The sequence below is a fragment of the Microtus pennsylvanicus genome, chromosome 12, assembly GCF_037038515.1.
Source record: "Microtus pennsylvanicus isolate mMicPen1 chromosome 12, mMicPen1.hap1, whole genome shotgun sequence".
NCBI lineage: Eukaryota > Metazoa > Chordata > Mammalia > Rodentia > Cricetidae > Microtus > Microtus pennsylvanicus.
Genome location: NC_134590.1, coordinates 72,307,501 through 72,323,347, shown reverse-complemented (window position 1 = coordinate 72,323,347; position 15,847 = coordinate 72,307,501). Strand labels below are relative to the sequence as shown.

The following is a 15,847-nucleotide window of genomic DNA, read 5'->3' as shown; positions in this document are numbered from 1 at the left end:
AGAGGTGGTCCCAGTGTCTCACTTACAGTCCTCTGCATGCAGGGAGTGAAGAGCTGCGGCTGCAGCAATACACAGAGATTTGACCTCAACAACCACCACACACAACATTATAAAAAAGTGTATTAGAAAGGACATGAAACAATATTGCATATTAATATCTGGTCACACTTATTCACGGTGAGTGTTGTAGCACCAGATGTGCGTGTGCTTCTTGCTTGTTGATGCCCGTACATCTCAAGTCTAATTGTGGCTCACTTTAAGGTAAAAAAAAAAAGACATAGAAAAACATGGATGTTAAAAGTGGGAGATCTGGGATTTAGAGTGTATCCATTCTTATTGCTGGAACTGAAGAAGAGAGGAATAGATGATACATCATGATATGTCTACATAAACCCAGTTCATCTCAAGTTTGTTTTTGGCAAGATGATGTTACAAGAGTCACAACGCACTTAAGAACAAACAAAAGAAGAAAAGAGCACAAAATAAGACACAGGCATAAAACAAAGCCCCCATCTCCATGATGAGTGCCTCTGCTTCTCAATAAAGGCTCTAACATTTTATTATGTGGTCGATTCTAAACTGGAAACAGAACGTGCTGGTATCTGAAGTCAGTGGTGCAGGGACAATGCAATGGTAACACAGCGATGCTCCTGACTCTCGTCAGGACACACACACACTAAGGCATGAAGCACAGAAGGGACCTGGGACAGGAAGCTGCGGTAACAGGGAGGAGATGGAATGAGAAATGGTGACTTAGCTGTCACTAACAGGTCAGCCTGCTCTTAGGAACCCTCCTGCCTCTGGCAGCTACTCTTAAAAGACAACACGAGGGCGTGGAATCTCGGCACACTTCATCACACAGCGATACCGAAGGTATACATCATACAGCAGAACAAACCACAGAACAAAAAGTGAGGTCATGCAAAACCCTACTTTACCAACTAAAGAAAAACATCATCAACGTTTGATACAGAATATAGCCACCTTCAAACATAATTTAATTACTTGTGGACATAATATGAAACCTTATCTTAAATACAATAGTTTCAAAAAATGCTGTTACAATATAAAACCACAACAAAAGGTGTGCAAACAGACATATCATCTAAAAAAAAAAAGGCAGTGAGAGCAAGGGGCGAAGCTTTCTAGAAAACAGCTCCTGAAGCCACTATTTACAATTCTGCTTTAACCTGTGAATGCCAGTGGCAGGGGTAGGGGTGAGGGTTGGAGCCATCTCCCTTGGACCAGCTGACCCTGAGGCTCTCCTGGATAAAAACAAGAGTGAACAGGAGCTGCCAACAAACTGGAGGCTTGGAAGGCTGTCACTGGACTATATGAATTTGGGTAAGGCCAGCCTTTCTCCATAACTGCATATTGAACAAAAGTTGCTCACAGCTCTGGTTCCTCAAATTCTTATTGTAAATCATTATAGTTGCAATTTTATGTTTACTTTCAAAATTCCACATTTTTCTGGAAGCAGAGAAATCCACACTTAAGAGTGCTACGTCCGCGAACTTCATCCTTGCAACTGAACTCAGAAGCATTTGAGGAAGTGCATTCTCAAATGCGCATACGGAATTCATCCACTTCCCAAAGAAAGAGTGCAGCTGGAGGCTGCTGACTGGAAAAGGCTTCAGGTGCTTCTTATTTGTGGAAATGTTCCCACACTTTCCACCAGCTTAGAATTTAGATCAGTGGTGTGCCCCCAGGGAACACCTGGGAGACAGGTTTGGGTATCAGGTAGGATGCTACTGGCATCTACTGGGCAGTGACAAGGGATCCTGCTAGGTAAGCTACAATTCATAGAACAGTCTCCACCAGCGATGACAAGGCCCCTGCATCTGGAGGGCTCTGACTAAGAATGCTTGCTTTAACCCAAGTGCTGCAATAGACAATCTCCCTTCCACTTCTTTGGAATCCCTCAGAGAGCTTCACTGAGGTGGTGGAGGGTCATGACCCTAATACTGACTCTTAAGAGAGGCCTGTCCTGTTGAGAACCTCCAGCTACCTAACTTGGTTTCAGTGTGGCATCCCTGTCTTGGTTTGGCTGGACCAGATCTCACCTCTACCACCTTACCTGCCTCTTTTCTGTGATATCTGATGGGCATTTCTCTCTGCGAACCCGAACTGGTCACACTGTGGCCCCAGACATTCCAATACCCTAATACCTTTACCTGGTCAAGGATGCACGATTCCTGTCCTGTTTATGTGAAAACACGTGGCATCTGGTGTTTATGCTGAAGAGTTTCAGACCATCTAGAATTTTTGTTTAACAGCAAGAATATTCTGTGCTTCAGCCACTGAGATGCCGGGCTCATATATTTCCTAAAAATGGTCATTCTGAATAATGGTTTTATAGGCTTTCAAACAAAAATAACACACAGTGTGAGCAGAAAAAGATGGTTATCAGACTGAGACAGCCAGGTCCATGGCTATAATCAGAACAGGAATCCGCTGAAATGAAGAGATGGGGTTGGACTTCCCAGACAGTTCAGGGAAGAACAGACGCCCAGACAAAAGCTTTGGCTTCGGAGGGATCTTACAGTGTGAGAAGTTTAAAGGAAGGTCTCAGTTTTGGGACTGGGGTCTAAAATGCAGTGATGAGCTTCGGGAAGAGGGCTACTCCAAAAATGCCCACAGGAGTGCTGAGCTCATCTCACTGGGCGACAAGCCCCCAGAGGCTGGGTGTGATCTGACCAATGAAGAGGAGTCTACAGGCTCTCCAATCCCCTTCCCTTCTTGCTCAGATGAATCCTAGACACTTGTCCAGACGCCATGTTCCCATTCATTATGTGACTTACTTAACAGCATCTTTGAAAGATCAACCTTCTGCCCTGGTCTCCTCCACACAGGCTGTGTCCTTGCTCCTCCCCAGCTGCCTTTGATCTATCTGGTCTTGCGGCTCACCTGTGGAGCTCCCTGAGATGGCCCCACCCCAGTGACTATGATGTTTTGGGGAGATTTAGGGAATCCATGGGGCATAAACTTTGCTTAGGGAAAGGTTCTCTTTGCTCCTTCTTGGATAATTCTCTTATTCAATTCTCTGAAAATTCAGGCTCTGTTGGGTGGTGGTGGTGTGGGTCAGAAAGCCACTGGTCAAGGGAAATCTCAGCTGGCAGTCAACAAAACCGTCTAGAAGGGTGGATTTTCTGAATGCTCCCGATGCAATGCAATCCTGTCTCTAACATTAAAAACTTGTCTTCTAACACAAATCAAATCCCAAACAACCAACTTAAAGGAACAAATGCTGCCTGCAAATCCACACCCAACATTGTCCGCTGTGGGTCCAGCTGCCAGGAGGGAGGCATAGGCAGCTATCTTTGTGCTTCTGTGGGGCCTGGCCCGGTTTAGTTCAGGTGGTAGCGATGCTCCCCCCTTGTGATATGGGATGAGAACTCGTACCTGTCCTGGCTGTGATAACCACACATGTTACACTCAAAAGGATCCCGGAAGCCATGGCAGCCCATGTGGATGGTGTACATGACGTGATCCAGGAAGAGCACGCGGCAGTGTTCGCACTTGTACACCTTCAGCTGCTCGCCACTCGTGCTGACCACGCGGAAGGCATCCTGCGAGTTCTCTGAGGCCGCCCTCAGCACCTCATAGGCTCGCTGCTCCTCCTTGAGGGCCAGCCCGTTGCGCACATGCGGGGTGATGTGGTTGGTCAGGTAGATGAGGCCACTGCGCTGCTCCTCAGCGTTGCTCTCGGTGTCCGTGGAGTCTTGGCAGCTGTTGCTCGGGGAGGCCTCCCGCTCCGATGACACAGACTTGGCCTTGGACAGCAGCAGCAAGTTCTCCACGGCGCTATCCTGCGCCGAGTGGTTGGGCCGTGGGGGGCCGTCTGCGGGGGGCTTGTGCAGCTGGTACATGGAGTTGATGACGGGCACCACCTCGGAGCTTCCGGGAGGTGTCTGCACCAGCGGGCGCAGGGACTCAGCCCCCAGGTAGGTGATGGCGTTGTTGATGGCTTCGTCCATCACGTGAGATGTCATCATCCCATCCTTCTCATAACTGGCACTGTCATAGGGCATGTCTGACAGACACTTGTCTCCTGTGGGAAGTAGGTGACCATTAGTAAATCTATACCCAGGAGACTGGAAGCTGTCCCAGTGTGACAGCAGACAGGAGACATTTGCCCAGGCACAGGAGGGAAAAAGAGAACAGCCTGTTCAGGGTCTTACTACGGGGCTAAGTGTTTTGAGAAATCCTGCTTACCTATGAAGAGGGAGACTAAAGATTGTCCATGTCAGCTTAAACTGTGCATGTTTCACAAGGCTAAACCTCATCTTTCATTAAGGAAGGTGAAATTAACACTATTGTATTGACTTTAAATATTTTAAAAGTTTTCTAAATGCATATTATTTAATTTATCCCCAAATTGTTTAATTAAAATACACAGCCATGAATTAATTCATGTAATAAATTTAAGATACTATATTACATTTATTACTTTAATCTAGAAAAACATGTCCTTAAAACATGATTACACCCACAGGGCAGGGAACCCTGATTGCTCTTTGGGCTGAAGAGGGAGGGGAACTTGATTGGGGGAGGGGGAAGGAAATGGGAGGCGGTGGTGGGGAGGAGGCAGAAATCTTAAATAAATAAATAAATAAATAAAAGAAAAAAGATATAAAACATGATTACATATCCCTTATAATAAACTAAATATTTCTTATAAATATTTCAAAAGTGGATGGACTCTAATGAACAATGGAAGGAGAATGAATACATTAACATAATTGGATGCACCCTCTCTTCAGAGTTAGCAGCGGCGAATTATCTCAGCAGAAATCGGAAGCGGGAAACAGAGCAGGAAGGCAGGCACCATTCACTTACTGTTTACGGGTGCGCCTAATACTAAAGATGGATGGAACTGAGAAATCAGTAGCGACTTGTTATGGAGTATTTGTTGAACCATGTAAAGATGTGTTGCATTTGTTGAACTATGTAGACATGTGTTGCTTTTGTTTATGCTGTATTTGCTTAATTATGTAAAGATGCTTTGTTGTTTTATATTGTCACCTGATAGGTCTAAGAAGCTCAATGGCCAGCAGTTAGGCAAAGGAAGGATAGACAGGCTTGGCAGGCAGACAGAAAAGGGGAGCCAGCTGGATCCAGTCAGCCAGACACACAGGAAGCAAAAAGCAGAATGAACAGTACATAGACGACATAAGCAAGCCTCGGAGCAGCAATAGCTTGCTAGAAATGGGTTAATTTAAGTTAAAACTAGCTAGAAGCAAGTCTAAGCGAAGACTGAACATTTATAATTAATAATGTCTTCATGTCTTTATTTGGAAGCTGTTTGGTGGCCCAAAGAAAATCCCAACTACAAATAGTACCCAACATGGGGCACACATTTCTACACAGGGCCTGAAAAAGCTGGGAAGAAAAACAGCGTGGTTTCCTAGTAGCCTGGCTCATAGCATACACAGGTGAAGCTCTGCCACACAGCAAGCACCTGAGCAGCTGGCATGTCGTTAAGCAGAAACAAGCTAAGTAAAAATGCCTGCCATATTGTGGGCACCGACTTCCTAGAGCTGGGGTGATTAAACGTAACCCCTGATTAAATTCAGCTCTTGGCCAGGTCTATGGGGCATCAAGTTTGGCTCTCACAGACCCAAGCAGGGTGGATCCAGCGCCAGTGCAAAGTTGTGCAGCGAGTTTAAAGTTTGGTTTACACATTCAGAGAACACTACAGGTACACAGTAAAGCAGGTCCAGAATGAGAAAAACCTCTAAATAGGTTACAGTGTGTTTAAAAATGTACATAGGGGCTTAAGAAAGAAAAGGAGTATTGACAGTCATTGTAAAAAATAGTTTAAAAAATAGTCTTAAAAAAGAGAGTAAAGTAATGTAAAGTGGAAAAGAGCCACACAAAGATGGGAATACACAGAGAATCTGGATCCAATATGGTGTTGTGCTAACTTTGAATTTTTTGGAACAGCGATGAGCAAACAAGAGCTGCTGAGAGACATTGTGCTGTACAAAGGACTGCTGAATTAAACCAGCCTGGACACTTTAGGAATGTCTTAACTTTAAAATGGAATTTAGAAAATATATTGCATTGGGAAAGAGGTTATCTTTCTGTTTCCTTAGGAAATGAAAGGTTGTGGATTTCTTCAAAGTTAACAGAGATCATGTTTGATGAGAAAAGATTCTGAAAATTTTGACTACAGACATAAAGAAATAAACCAAGGAAAAATACAAGACAGATAATGTATATGCTGATCCCTGTGCAAGGGAACAGTTCTGAAACTGGACAACAAATGTTACAACTAGTTTTCCTAGAACTTGATCATTGTCTCAATTTTCTCAGAGTTGCCTCCAGACAATAGGAAACAGCCTAGACAACACAACACCCACATTCCCGAGAGGTGGGGTGAGTGGCTTTTGGTCATTTGGTGGGTTTTGGATGTTTGCCATCATTTAGGGGGCATATAAGAATATAGGATAATAAAACAACCATTAACCTCAAATATTTTATAATGGTATGAATTTTGGTGTATTTATAAAAATTTAAAGTTATTTTCTGTAATATTGTATGTATGTTTCTACTCTTGTTTGGGGTGTTGTGCTTATGCAGCTCACTAAAAAATGTAATATACAATTAAGAAATGTAGGTTAGTAGTTAGTCATCTATAATAATCAAACTTGTAGCTATATTAGGTATGTTTTTAAGGTTAAACATATATATTTTAGATAGGTGATCTTCAAATACTTCAGAGACCTGCAGAATATGGCATTTAAGAAGTTTAATAACCTAAGGCCTTTCATGACAGTGAGACATATCTTCTCCTTGCAGCACCAATCTATTTCATAAAAAGACAATGGGCATTGAAGAACCTCCATATTGAGTTGGTTTTTATTATGGCAAAGCTAGACATTTGGGCAAGAAACTGTCCTTGCCTCAACAGTTTAATGTGTTAATGTTTAAACTGGACATGCAGGTTACAAAGGAAAGTGACTGCAGATCGTTGTCAAGACAAAGCAGGACAGGCCTTCAAAACTGTCTTATGGAAAAGTCTACCAGACATTCTAGGCTGAAGATGGATGCCCAAATGTTGCAGAGGAACCTTGGGTGACTGCCCAGACAGCCACATATCTCTGTTGTTTTATATTTTTAGAATTTGCTTGCGCTGCACTTCCTGTTTACTCAGGTAATAGCATATCCTATTAAGTTGAAGACTAGATAGTTATAGTTGTTTCCCTTAGTTAAGATAGAAGGTAAATTAGGTATAGAGCGTTTGACTCATCAAGATAGGATAGATAATAGAAGATTTCTTTGAATATGCCAAATACAAAAGGACTGGATTTTGTAAATGTAGTTTTGACTTAATAACTGTTCTTATTGTTTATAGTTTTTCTATGTTAAAGTTAAAATCTTTCCTTTTATTTAGATGAAAGGGGGAAATGTTGTAGAATATTTGTTTAACTAGGCAAAGATGTGTTACTTTATTTTTGCTGCATTTGTTTAACTATGTAAGGATGTGTTGCATTTGTGTTAGCTAAATAAAATTAAGCTGGACTCAGAGGAGCAGTGTTAGCAACTAGTGGACAGAAAGTAGCAAGGAGGAGTATAGTGTGAGTATTTCAATTGGGGAAGTGTGGAAGGAGAGAGGTTCCAGGGACACCAGCAAAGAGAGAAAGCTAGCCAGTTGCTATTCTAACTCTCCGAGCTTGCAGGTCTTCACTGTAGCCTTTGAATCTCGAGTTTTATTAGAATGATAGAGATTTAGTTAAAGCTACCTTTAGTAGCAGCAACAGAGCCATTGTCTGGGGGGAACTATATGAACTCTGCTACAGTCTGGACCTCAGATGCCTTCAAAGGCCCAAGTTTTTAGGAATTGTCCAACCTGTGGTTCATAAACCAGATGTATCCCAGGATAGCTATGAATGTGTCTGAGCCAATTTGTAGATATGCTGTTGGGAGTTTCTGGACTCTTTAGGGAGGATGGGGACTATATTCTCAAAGGGGATACTGGACCCTGACCTCCATATATTCCTTTCTTGCTTCATAGCCACATGCAAATATTTCTGCTCTATGATCTACTTATGTTTCCTTGCCACAGCCCCAGCACAACAGGTCCAGTCTTGGGGAGGAACCCTCCAAAGCTGCAAATAAAACTCCTTTTTATAAGTTGAACATCTCAGATGTTCTCCTGTAGTGAGGGAAACTGAGCTAATGCAAACTTCCTTCCCTAGACCCAGTAGGAAATAAGACTAGATTTGGTTTCAGGTAATGTTTTGATAATGAAATAAAATGAATTTCTTTAAAGATTTATCTTATATCCAGGCTGTGATGGCATAAGCCTTTAATTCTGGGATGCAAGAGACAGAGGCAGGCAAGGAGGTGGTGGTGCACACCTTTAATCCCAGCACTTGGGAGGAAGAGGCAGGCTGATCTCTGTGAGTTTGAGGCCAGCCTAGTCTACAGGGTGAGTTCCAGAGTAGCGAGGACTACACAGAGAAACCCTGTCTCAAAAAAAACAAAAAAAGAAAAAAAAAGTTTTTCTTCTAAATGTTAAGTTTAACATGAAATCACGACTCTGACAGCAAAGACATTCATTAAAGCAATTGTTTATATTCCTATCAGCAGGATTAGCCATGTGTGTGCCTTCTCAGCCATGGTAAATGAGGCAGCCCACAGAACCAGATGCCCTGTTTACATTTCCCCTCCCACTCCGCCTCTTTCATCTTCAGTGCATCTGTCTTGACCAAAAGGAAAGCCAGCGCAACAGTCCCTGTCCTTGGATGCCCACAGCTAGCACGAGACAGGCACAGTAGGAATGTCAGACTCCATCCACACCTGAGAAATCCCATGAGCACAGGAAGGCTTGCTGCCGGTGTCACACAAGCATCTCATCTCAGATGAGGCAGATGCGTGTGTGGGCTTCTGTGTCCCATGGCTGGGGACAGCAGCAGTGAAGGTGCTGAGGACAGAAGGGCCTGGAGCTTTGGTGGGACAATGCTAAGGTCCGGGGGCCAGAGCTTTAGGAGCATAGGAAGTGTCCAAGTCGAAGCCAGGATGACATCCTGGAACCTTAGACTAAACTAAGTTTCTTTACATAAAAAGGAGAACGTCTGAAGGGTCTGAAGACAGTGATCTACTCAGGCACAGAGAGAAGACAGACCAAAGAGGCACAAAGATGAAGGACTGCTCACAGTCAGGCTGGACCTGACAGCAGCCGATGAAGGTGGTGGCAGAAGATGATCCCAGCGTGTTTCACACCGACATTGAGGTCGTCATCCCACCCCAACTCTTTATTTACAGTAGGACAAACTAGTCCACAATTCATTGATCTACCCACAATCCTTGAAAAAAAAAATCAGTGGTCATTAAATAGTAGGCTGGGATTGTCTACCTGCGAGACTCCTAGCAGTGGGAATGCCAGTCCCTGATGCTTGGCAGGTTCTTGAGAACCCATTCCTCACACTGGGTTGCTGTAGCCAGCCACAATATAAAGGGAGGAACTTAGTCCCACCCCAACTTGATATGCCATGCTTTGCTGACACCCATGGGAGGCCTACTCCTTTCTGAACAGAAACCGAGGAGGGGTAGATGGGTAGGAACAGGGTGGAGGTGGTGGGGGGAAGGGAATGGGAGAAGAGGAGGGGGAACTTCAGCTGGGATGTAAAATAAATGAATAAATTTAATTAATAAAAAATAGTAGCCAAGGAATATACTCCCCATGGCTCAGGATCTTTCTTTACATTGCGTTTCTTTGTGTTTTACTGCATGTATATCACATGACTACTTGTCTTCATTGGCTTCCATCTACCTGTGTCAGAAGCAACACGTACCCCGAGAAGAGCACAGAATGAGCCTCAGATTATAGAAAACAAACTTGTATACGTCCAGTTACATCTTCTTAGAGACTGGACGGGACAAAATCCCTGTGTAGAGACAATGAACGGTTTTCTCTCTCCATTATGGGGGAAGTAAATAGGTAGTATTCTTAAATTACATAGCATTCCTAAAACCAAAGATTGCTTTTTCTGTAAATTTTGTTTTTAAAATCAAGGTGCTAACCTATCTAGTGACACAGCCAGAAGGAACTCATTCTTGCCGCACTCATGTCTCACTGGCTGCCAAAGCCTAGCGATGGAGGAGGGTGTGGGCCTGGTGCCCAGTTCTGCTCGCCGGCGAAGTGTGTGTTCTCTCACCAAAGGTGGTGCTTTCCTGTTTCTCCCCAGAGTCGTGGTTCTGTGGTTTTCTAAGCAACCATTGAAGCCTGCTGTTTCAAGAACTTAGTTTCAACAACAAGTGGGTGTTGCAAAGAAAGCAACATACATTGTAGATGGGCATGAAGTGATAAATTTACCCATAGAATTTCTCTACCCATATGTGAAAATTAAAAGCTACAAAAGTCCTCAGTGCCTCAGTGAAACCTGTTATGGGTCTATCTATCTATCTATCTATCTATCTATCTATCTATCTATCTATCTATCTATCTATCATCTACTTATCCTTACTTTATATTCATCTATCTACGGCCAAGGAAAGACCAGTCCTTGAATGAGACACAAGACAAAGCTTTGGGTAATATCACTTCGAGAAACAGGTGGGATCAATCACATTTCCAGAACCCCCCACACTCTCACATTGACAGAAAAACAGCTGAACAGACTTAATTGTTTTTTTCTCCCTTTTCTGATCACGGAGCTGAAAGTTCTGCCGGCAGGAAGCACATGGCATCAGCGACCTTAGCATGCGGGCTGGCTCCCCTGCATGGAAGCAAAGGCCTTGAGGAGCTGCACTTCAGGGTCAGGGAAGCCCTGAGATGTCCCCTGTGGAGACAGGAGGCACCATCTGCTGGTTTAGAGCTCTAACCAAATGTGAGGAATGAGAGAGAGCTCTCAAAGGGGAACGTTTTAAAACAAAAGCCGCACTTTGCCTCACCTGAACTCCCCCAACACCATCCTTGGCATTCTTTCAGGATTTAAAAAAGTCATAGTTCTCATAGGAAAAAGTCTCAGATACAATGGGAAGAACATTGAAATGTCAATCAAGCCCCATCAGACCAAATAGAACGAGGAGGATAAAAAGAAATGTCATGGTTACAGTGAAAATATTTTTTGGCGAGAAAGGAATTAAGACAAACCAGTAAGTCCATCCTAGGGGAAAAAGAAACTTAACTCCAGGAAGAGAAGAAATGCGGCATAATTACTTCATGACATGGAGTGAATTTTTTTTAAGTTTTAGCTATTTTAATTTTTGGAATATGCAAGCAGTCAAATTCAGAAAATATTCAAAGTCAATACTAAAAAAAAAACCCAACAGGATATGGGAAGAGTTCAGATCTCAGGAAACAAAATGAGATCCAATCCAATAAACAATTAATATATGCATTAGAAATAGCAAACATCAGGAAAAAATGACGAGGAACTGGATTTCTGACAGCGCAGGGAAATATGAAATAATAGTGAATAAACTAAAAAATAACAAAACGCTAACAGACACGGGAGATAATTTTTCCAACTTATGAAAAGCCAGCACTGTGCAGTAGAGAGCACACTAGGCAGAACAAAGGGTATTTATGCAAGGGAATGTTTCCACAAGGCAGGAAAAGAAAAAGAAAGGAAACTCCCAGGTGAAAAGGCAAAGGTTCATCCAGCCTGTAGAACACTAGAATGCTTCTGACTTCTGGGTTAAAAAGCACATTCAAAGAAAAAACCAGTCTGGATTCAGCCATCCCAACACCACCCCACAAACAATGCTATAGGCAATGAGGCATGATCTATTACTCTCGGGGAAGGAAGAGTGGTCCAAGGGAACACCCTCCTGAGGATGCTCCTCTGGCACAAAGGTGACAGGTGAACACCCTCAAACTCAAAGCAACGGTGGGAATGGGATGTCGACACAAGGATGCTTGAACGTAAAGTCTACTCAATGAAGGGATTAATCAAAATACACAGAGAGGATGCTAAGACGCCTGGGTCTGACTCTTCAACCTGCTAAAATGTAGAGGGGTGACTATCTACACTATATTAAGAATAATGATTACCGAATAGAATGTGGATACTGTAGAGATGCACAATGCAAAACCAAAGTCAATAAAAATGACTCATGAGAAAATACTTTTATTCTAAGGGTAATTCTTTTTAGAAAGCAGAATCCCCTCTGGAAGTAAATAGTTATTTGAGAACTGGCCACCCTCTTAACGTTTAAGACATGTTTAATACGTTGTGGCCACTTGAACATACTTTCTAGCAAGGCACAGGAAGAGGTAAACACAACAAACTGATACATCCCACCCCCCAGGAAAGCTAGAAAAGTTGGAATCTTTCTGAGGAGGCATCTTTGGAAACTTCAAAAGACATTTACTTCCCATCTCTATATTGCAATCCACCTCTATATTGTAATTCATCCTACCTGCTGAAAAATATATGGCAGAAAGATATTTACAATGATGCTCATTTAATTTAGTTATGGGAATGCCTGGATGTTTGATTTGGTTCACTGAAAACCATCAAATATTTCTATCAAAATTCTTATTAGCTATCTATCATCTTAGTAACATAAGAATATATTATCCCAAATGTGGAGAGGAGCCTCCGAGGGCCACCTGTTTCTGTTTTAGAGATGGAGAAACTGAGACAGTGGAAGCCATCACACAGCAGCGAGAGGGAGGCAGGCATGTGAGAGCAGAAAGAGGCACTGGGTAGGGCATGAACTGCCAATCACCTCTGGGGAACACCAACCGAACACAGCTGCTGGGAGCTCTTCCTTGCACACTCCACTTCTGCTATCCTGGTCCTTCTGTTCCCACAATGCCACTTCCTCCTGCGTTTAACCTCTCCCCTGGAGAGAGCTGTCTCATCTTAGCTTTGCTTCACCAGTTTTGCTGCTCCCTCTCACCCAGAAGCGTGTGAATCAAGACAATGTCCATTCACCCGGGACAGTCATGGTCAGATTGCAGATGCTCCATTTGGCTGGACATCTCCCAAAACTTTAGGGCACCGTATACGGTCATTACTAAAACACGGAGCATTCTTCAGGTTCCTAATCAAAAAGAGGAAGTCCACACCCTGCCTCCTGAGGTCAGGAGCTCTTCACAACCCCCGAACACACTTGCTGATCCTCTCTGCCAGTCTGTCTGAGCAGTCCGTCAGACTCCCTCCACGAGTCCAGTTCTTGGTGCACTCCACAGGGGGAAGACAGGGACCCTGCACCTGAGACTGCCTAAAGTCTCAGCCATCCAGCAACTGACTGCTTGACCAAGATTTCCCCCTTCTCTGATCAGGAAATGGGGTCTCCTCCTTTCTTTTGGTCCAGAAGCTCCCACTTGCACAGTCAAGTCCATAAATAATATCTGCAATAAGTGGTTTCTGTTTTGTCTTGAAGGTTTTTCTTCCCCTTCTTCCTCCCAACCCCTATGCCATGAGAAACCTCTATTTAACCAATAGATAAAATTGGAGTCCTATTTATATTTGGAAGAGGAAAAGTGTTGCCTGAGAACCTGACCCTCAGCCGTATACTAATTATAATCAACCCCTAAATGATGTCCCTAAACCTGAGGACAAACTTTGCTGGGAGAGGGGATGTCGTCCTCTAGCAATTCTAGCTGCAGTACCCCTTCACTAGAACTTCCGAGGGGTCATTCTCTGTTCAGTTCCTATTAACCCTCACTGCCCTTTGAGGGCAGCGTTACACAACCTCCTGGGAAAACCTGAATTGAAGCTCCAGGAGGACTGATCTAACTGCTATATTAGTGGCCGTAGAAACATCATACCAAGGGCTCTAATTCCTGGTGAGAGGTCTTTCAATTTCAAGAAAATTATTAGAAAAAAAACTTCAATATTTAGGAAATACTAACTTTATCACTTTCTTTTCAAAAAAGTAAGATTTTTTTCTTTTCTTCTACTTTCAAATAATTTTCATTTGAGTCTAGAACACGCACATAGTTGTATGTTAAGAGACAGCAAACATTTAACTCTTACCAAGAAATTTCTGAGGCATAGAGCTCTTACGTTTGGCGACGTTGCTTGCCAGTCTGTCCAGAACAAGGGACCTCTCTGCTCCTATCTTGCACAGGTCTTCGGCCATCTCACTGTGGTTAGTTTCCTCCTTAATGACTAAAGCCAAAGACAGTTAGAAAGGCTGGTTTAGACACGCTTGCACTTCAAGATGCTGCCATACCCTGTGCCAATGTTACATTCTGAAAATGCCAACAAGAGCCTACGTCTCATCTTCCAGTCCCCTGGCAAATCCAGCCACTAGCCACCTGCAACCAGCCACCTGCTAACACCCCTTCCTCTGCCTGTTCAACCCCACAACAAGCTGCTTGTCCACGATTCAAGACGGAACCACAGAGAATTAACTATGTCACTTTGGAGGGCCCATTGTCAAGATTACCTTAACCAACTCTCACAACAACCATTAGAAGCAAATATCATCAGGTCCAGAAATGATCAAAGGATCTGAAGTCACACTGTATAGGGAAGAGTCCCTGACCACACAGCGAATTCCTAATCATCACACAGCAGTTACACAGGGTAGGAAGCCTAGCAGTCATGAAGGAAAATGTGGAAATATGAACTAGTTCCATCTATTTCCTTTTTCTTTCTTTTTTTAAAAAAGGTTTTCCCACCTATTTATTATGTATACAGTGTACTGCCTGCATGTATACTTTCATGCCAGAAGAGGGCGCAAGATCTCATTACAGATGGTTGTGAGCCACCATGTGGTTGCTGGGAATTGAACTCTGCACCTCTGGAAGAGCAGCCGGTGCTCTAAACTTGAGTCATCTCTCCAGCCCCCAGTTCCTTTTCTTTACTAACTCTCCCTATTGGTAAGCAAAGATCCAAGCCTGTCTCCTGCACAGTCTCACCTAGCTGACTTCTGGTTTGCATGGCAGGATTTCTAAAATATAATTCCTTCATTCTCCTGAAACGTCCTTAAATGTTTTCCTATTGTTTAAGGAGCCGAAAATGTAAAGTGATCAGCTTTCACTTTTGAATCAGCTCTTCCAACACTGTTTCTGTCTTGTACATTTTCCTTCTCAGACATATCATGTTGATTGACCATAGCTTTATCCAGTTCTATGCTGGTCTATGTCCATGTTCTTCAAAGAGTTCCTTGAGGCATGGCTACATTTTCATGTAACTCTAGTCTTGCCAATCCTCTCATTTATTTTTTTTCAGATAGATTTTTATAATAAGTTAGACTACCAAATGTAGTGATATTTCATTTGTACTTGAATAAATAGAGCTTGCCTGAAGATCAGAGAATAAAACAGCCCCACTGCTCAGCCTTACAGACAAGACAGTGGTGCACACCTTTAATCCCAGCCCTAGAGAGGAATATAAAATGGAAGAAGACAAGTCTCAGACACAGTCTCATTTTGAGATTCCTGGAGGCAAGATCGCCATTTCGGACTGAGGTAGAGGTAAGAGCCAGGGACTGGCTGTTTTGCTTTTCTGACCTTCAGGTTGAACCCCAATATCTGTCTCTGGGTTTTTATTAATCATGCTACAACCAAATATTAACAAGACGCATAAGACAATTTTGTGTGAAAACCTTGCCTAGATTTGGGAGGGTGTTTGCTGATGGACCAACCTTGTTTCCCTCTTCCACCTCATACATTTCTTCCTTGCCTGGGATGACCACGTAGCTTTCTGACCCTTACTCTATACTCTGCATGACGACAGGATCCTTATGTATTTTATATCTTTACTGCTATTGTGAATGCCACTTTAAAACCTGCATTTCTAGTCCAAGACTACTGCGGCATATTCCTTTTCACAGTGGATTATAAGTGTGTCTTGTTAAATAGTTCAACATTCAGCCCACACGCTGATTAACCGGAGGAACTAAAGAAAGTCATAAAACCCAATTCTAGAAG

General features: G+C 43.1%; 1 protein-coding gene across 21 annotated transcripts in view; it reads right to left on the bottom strand.

The window, feature by feature from the left end:
* Positions 1-315: 315 nt before the first annotated feature.
* Ikzf1 (IKAROS family zinc finger 1) overlaps positions 316-15,847 on the bottom strand; it is a 94,316-nt gene continuing 78,784 nt past the window's right edge. For 13 of the 21 annotated variants that reach the window (XM_075944335.1, XM_075944326.1, XM_075944332.1 and 10 more), the window contains 2 exons: positions 13,944-14,078; positions 316-4,051 (listed from right to left, as the gene is read on the bottom strand). In XM_075944335.1, coding sequence (XP_075800450.1) covers positions 3,348-4,051; positions 13,944-14,078 — 839 coding nt within the window. In that variant the 3' untranslated portion in view covers positions 316-3,347. The remainder of the gene's footprint in view (positions 4,052-13,943; positions 14,079-15,847) is intronic. The other 8 variants (XM_075944339.1, XM_075944327.1, XM_075944343.1 and 5 more) reach the window with 2 other exon arrangements.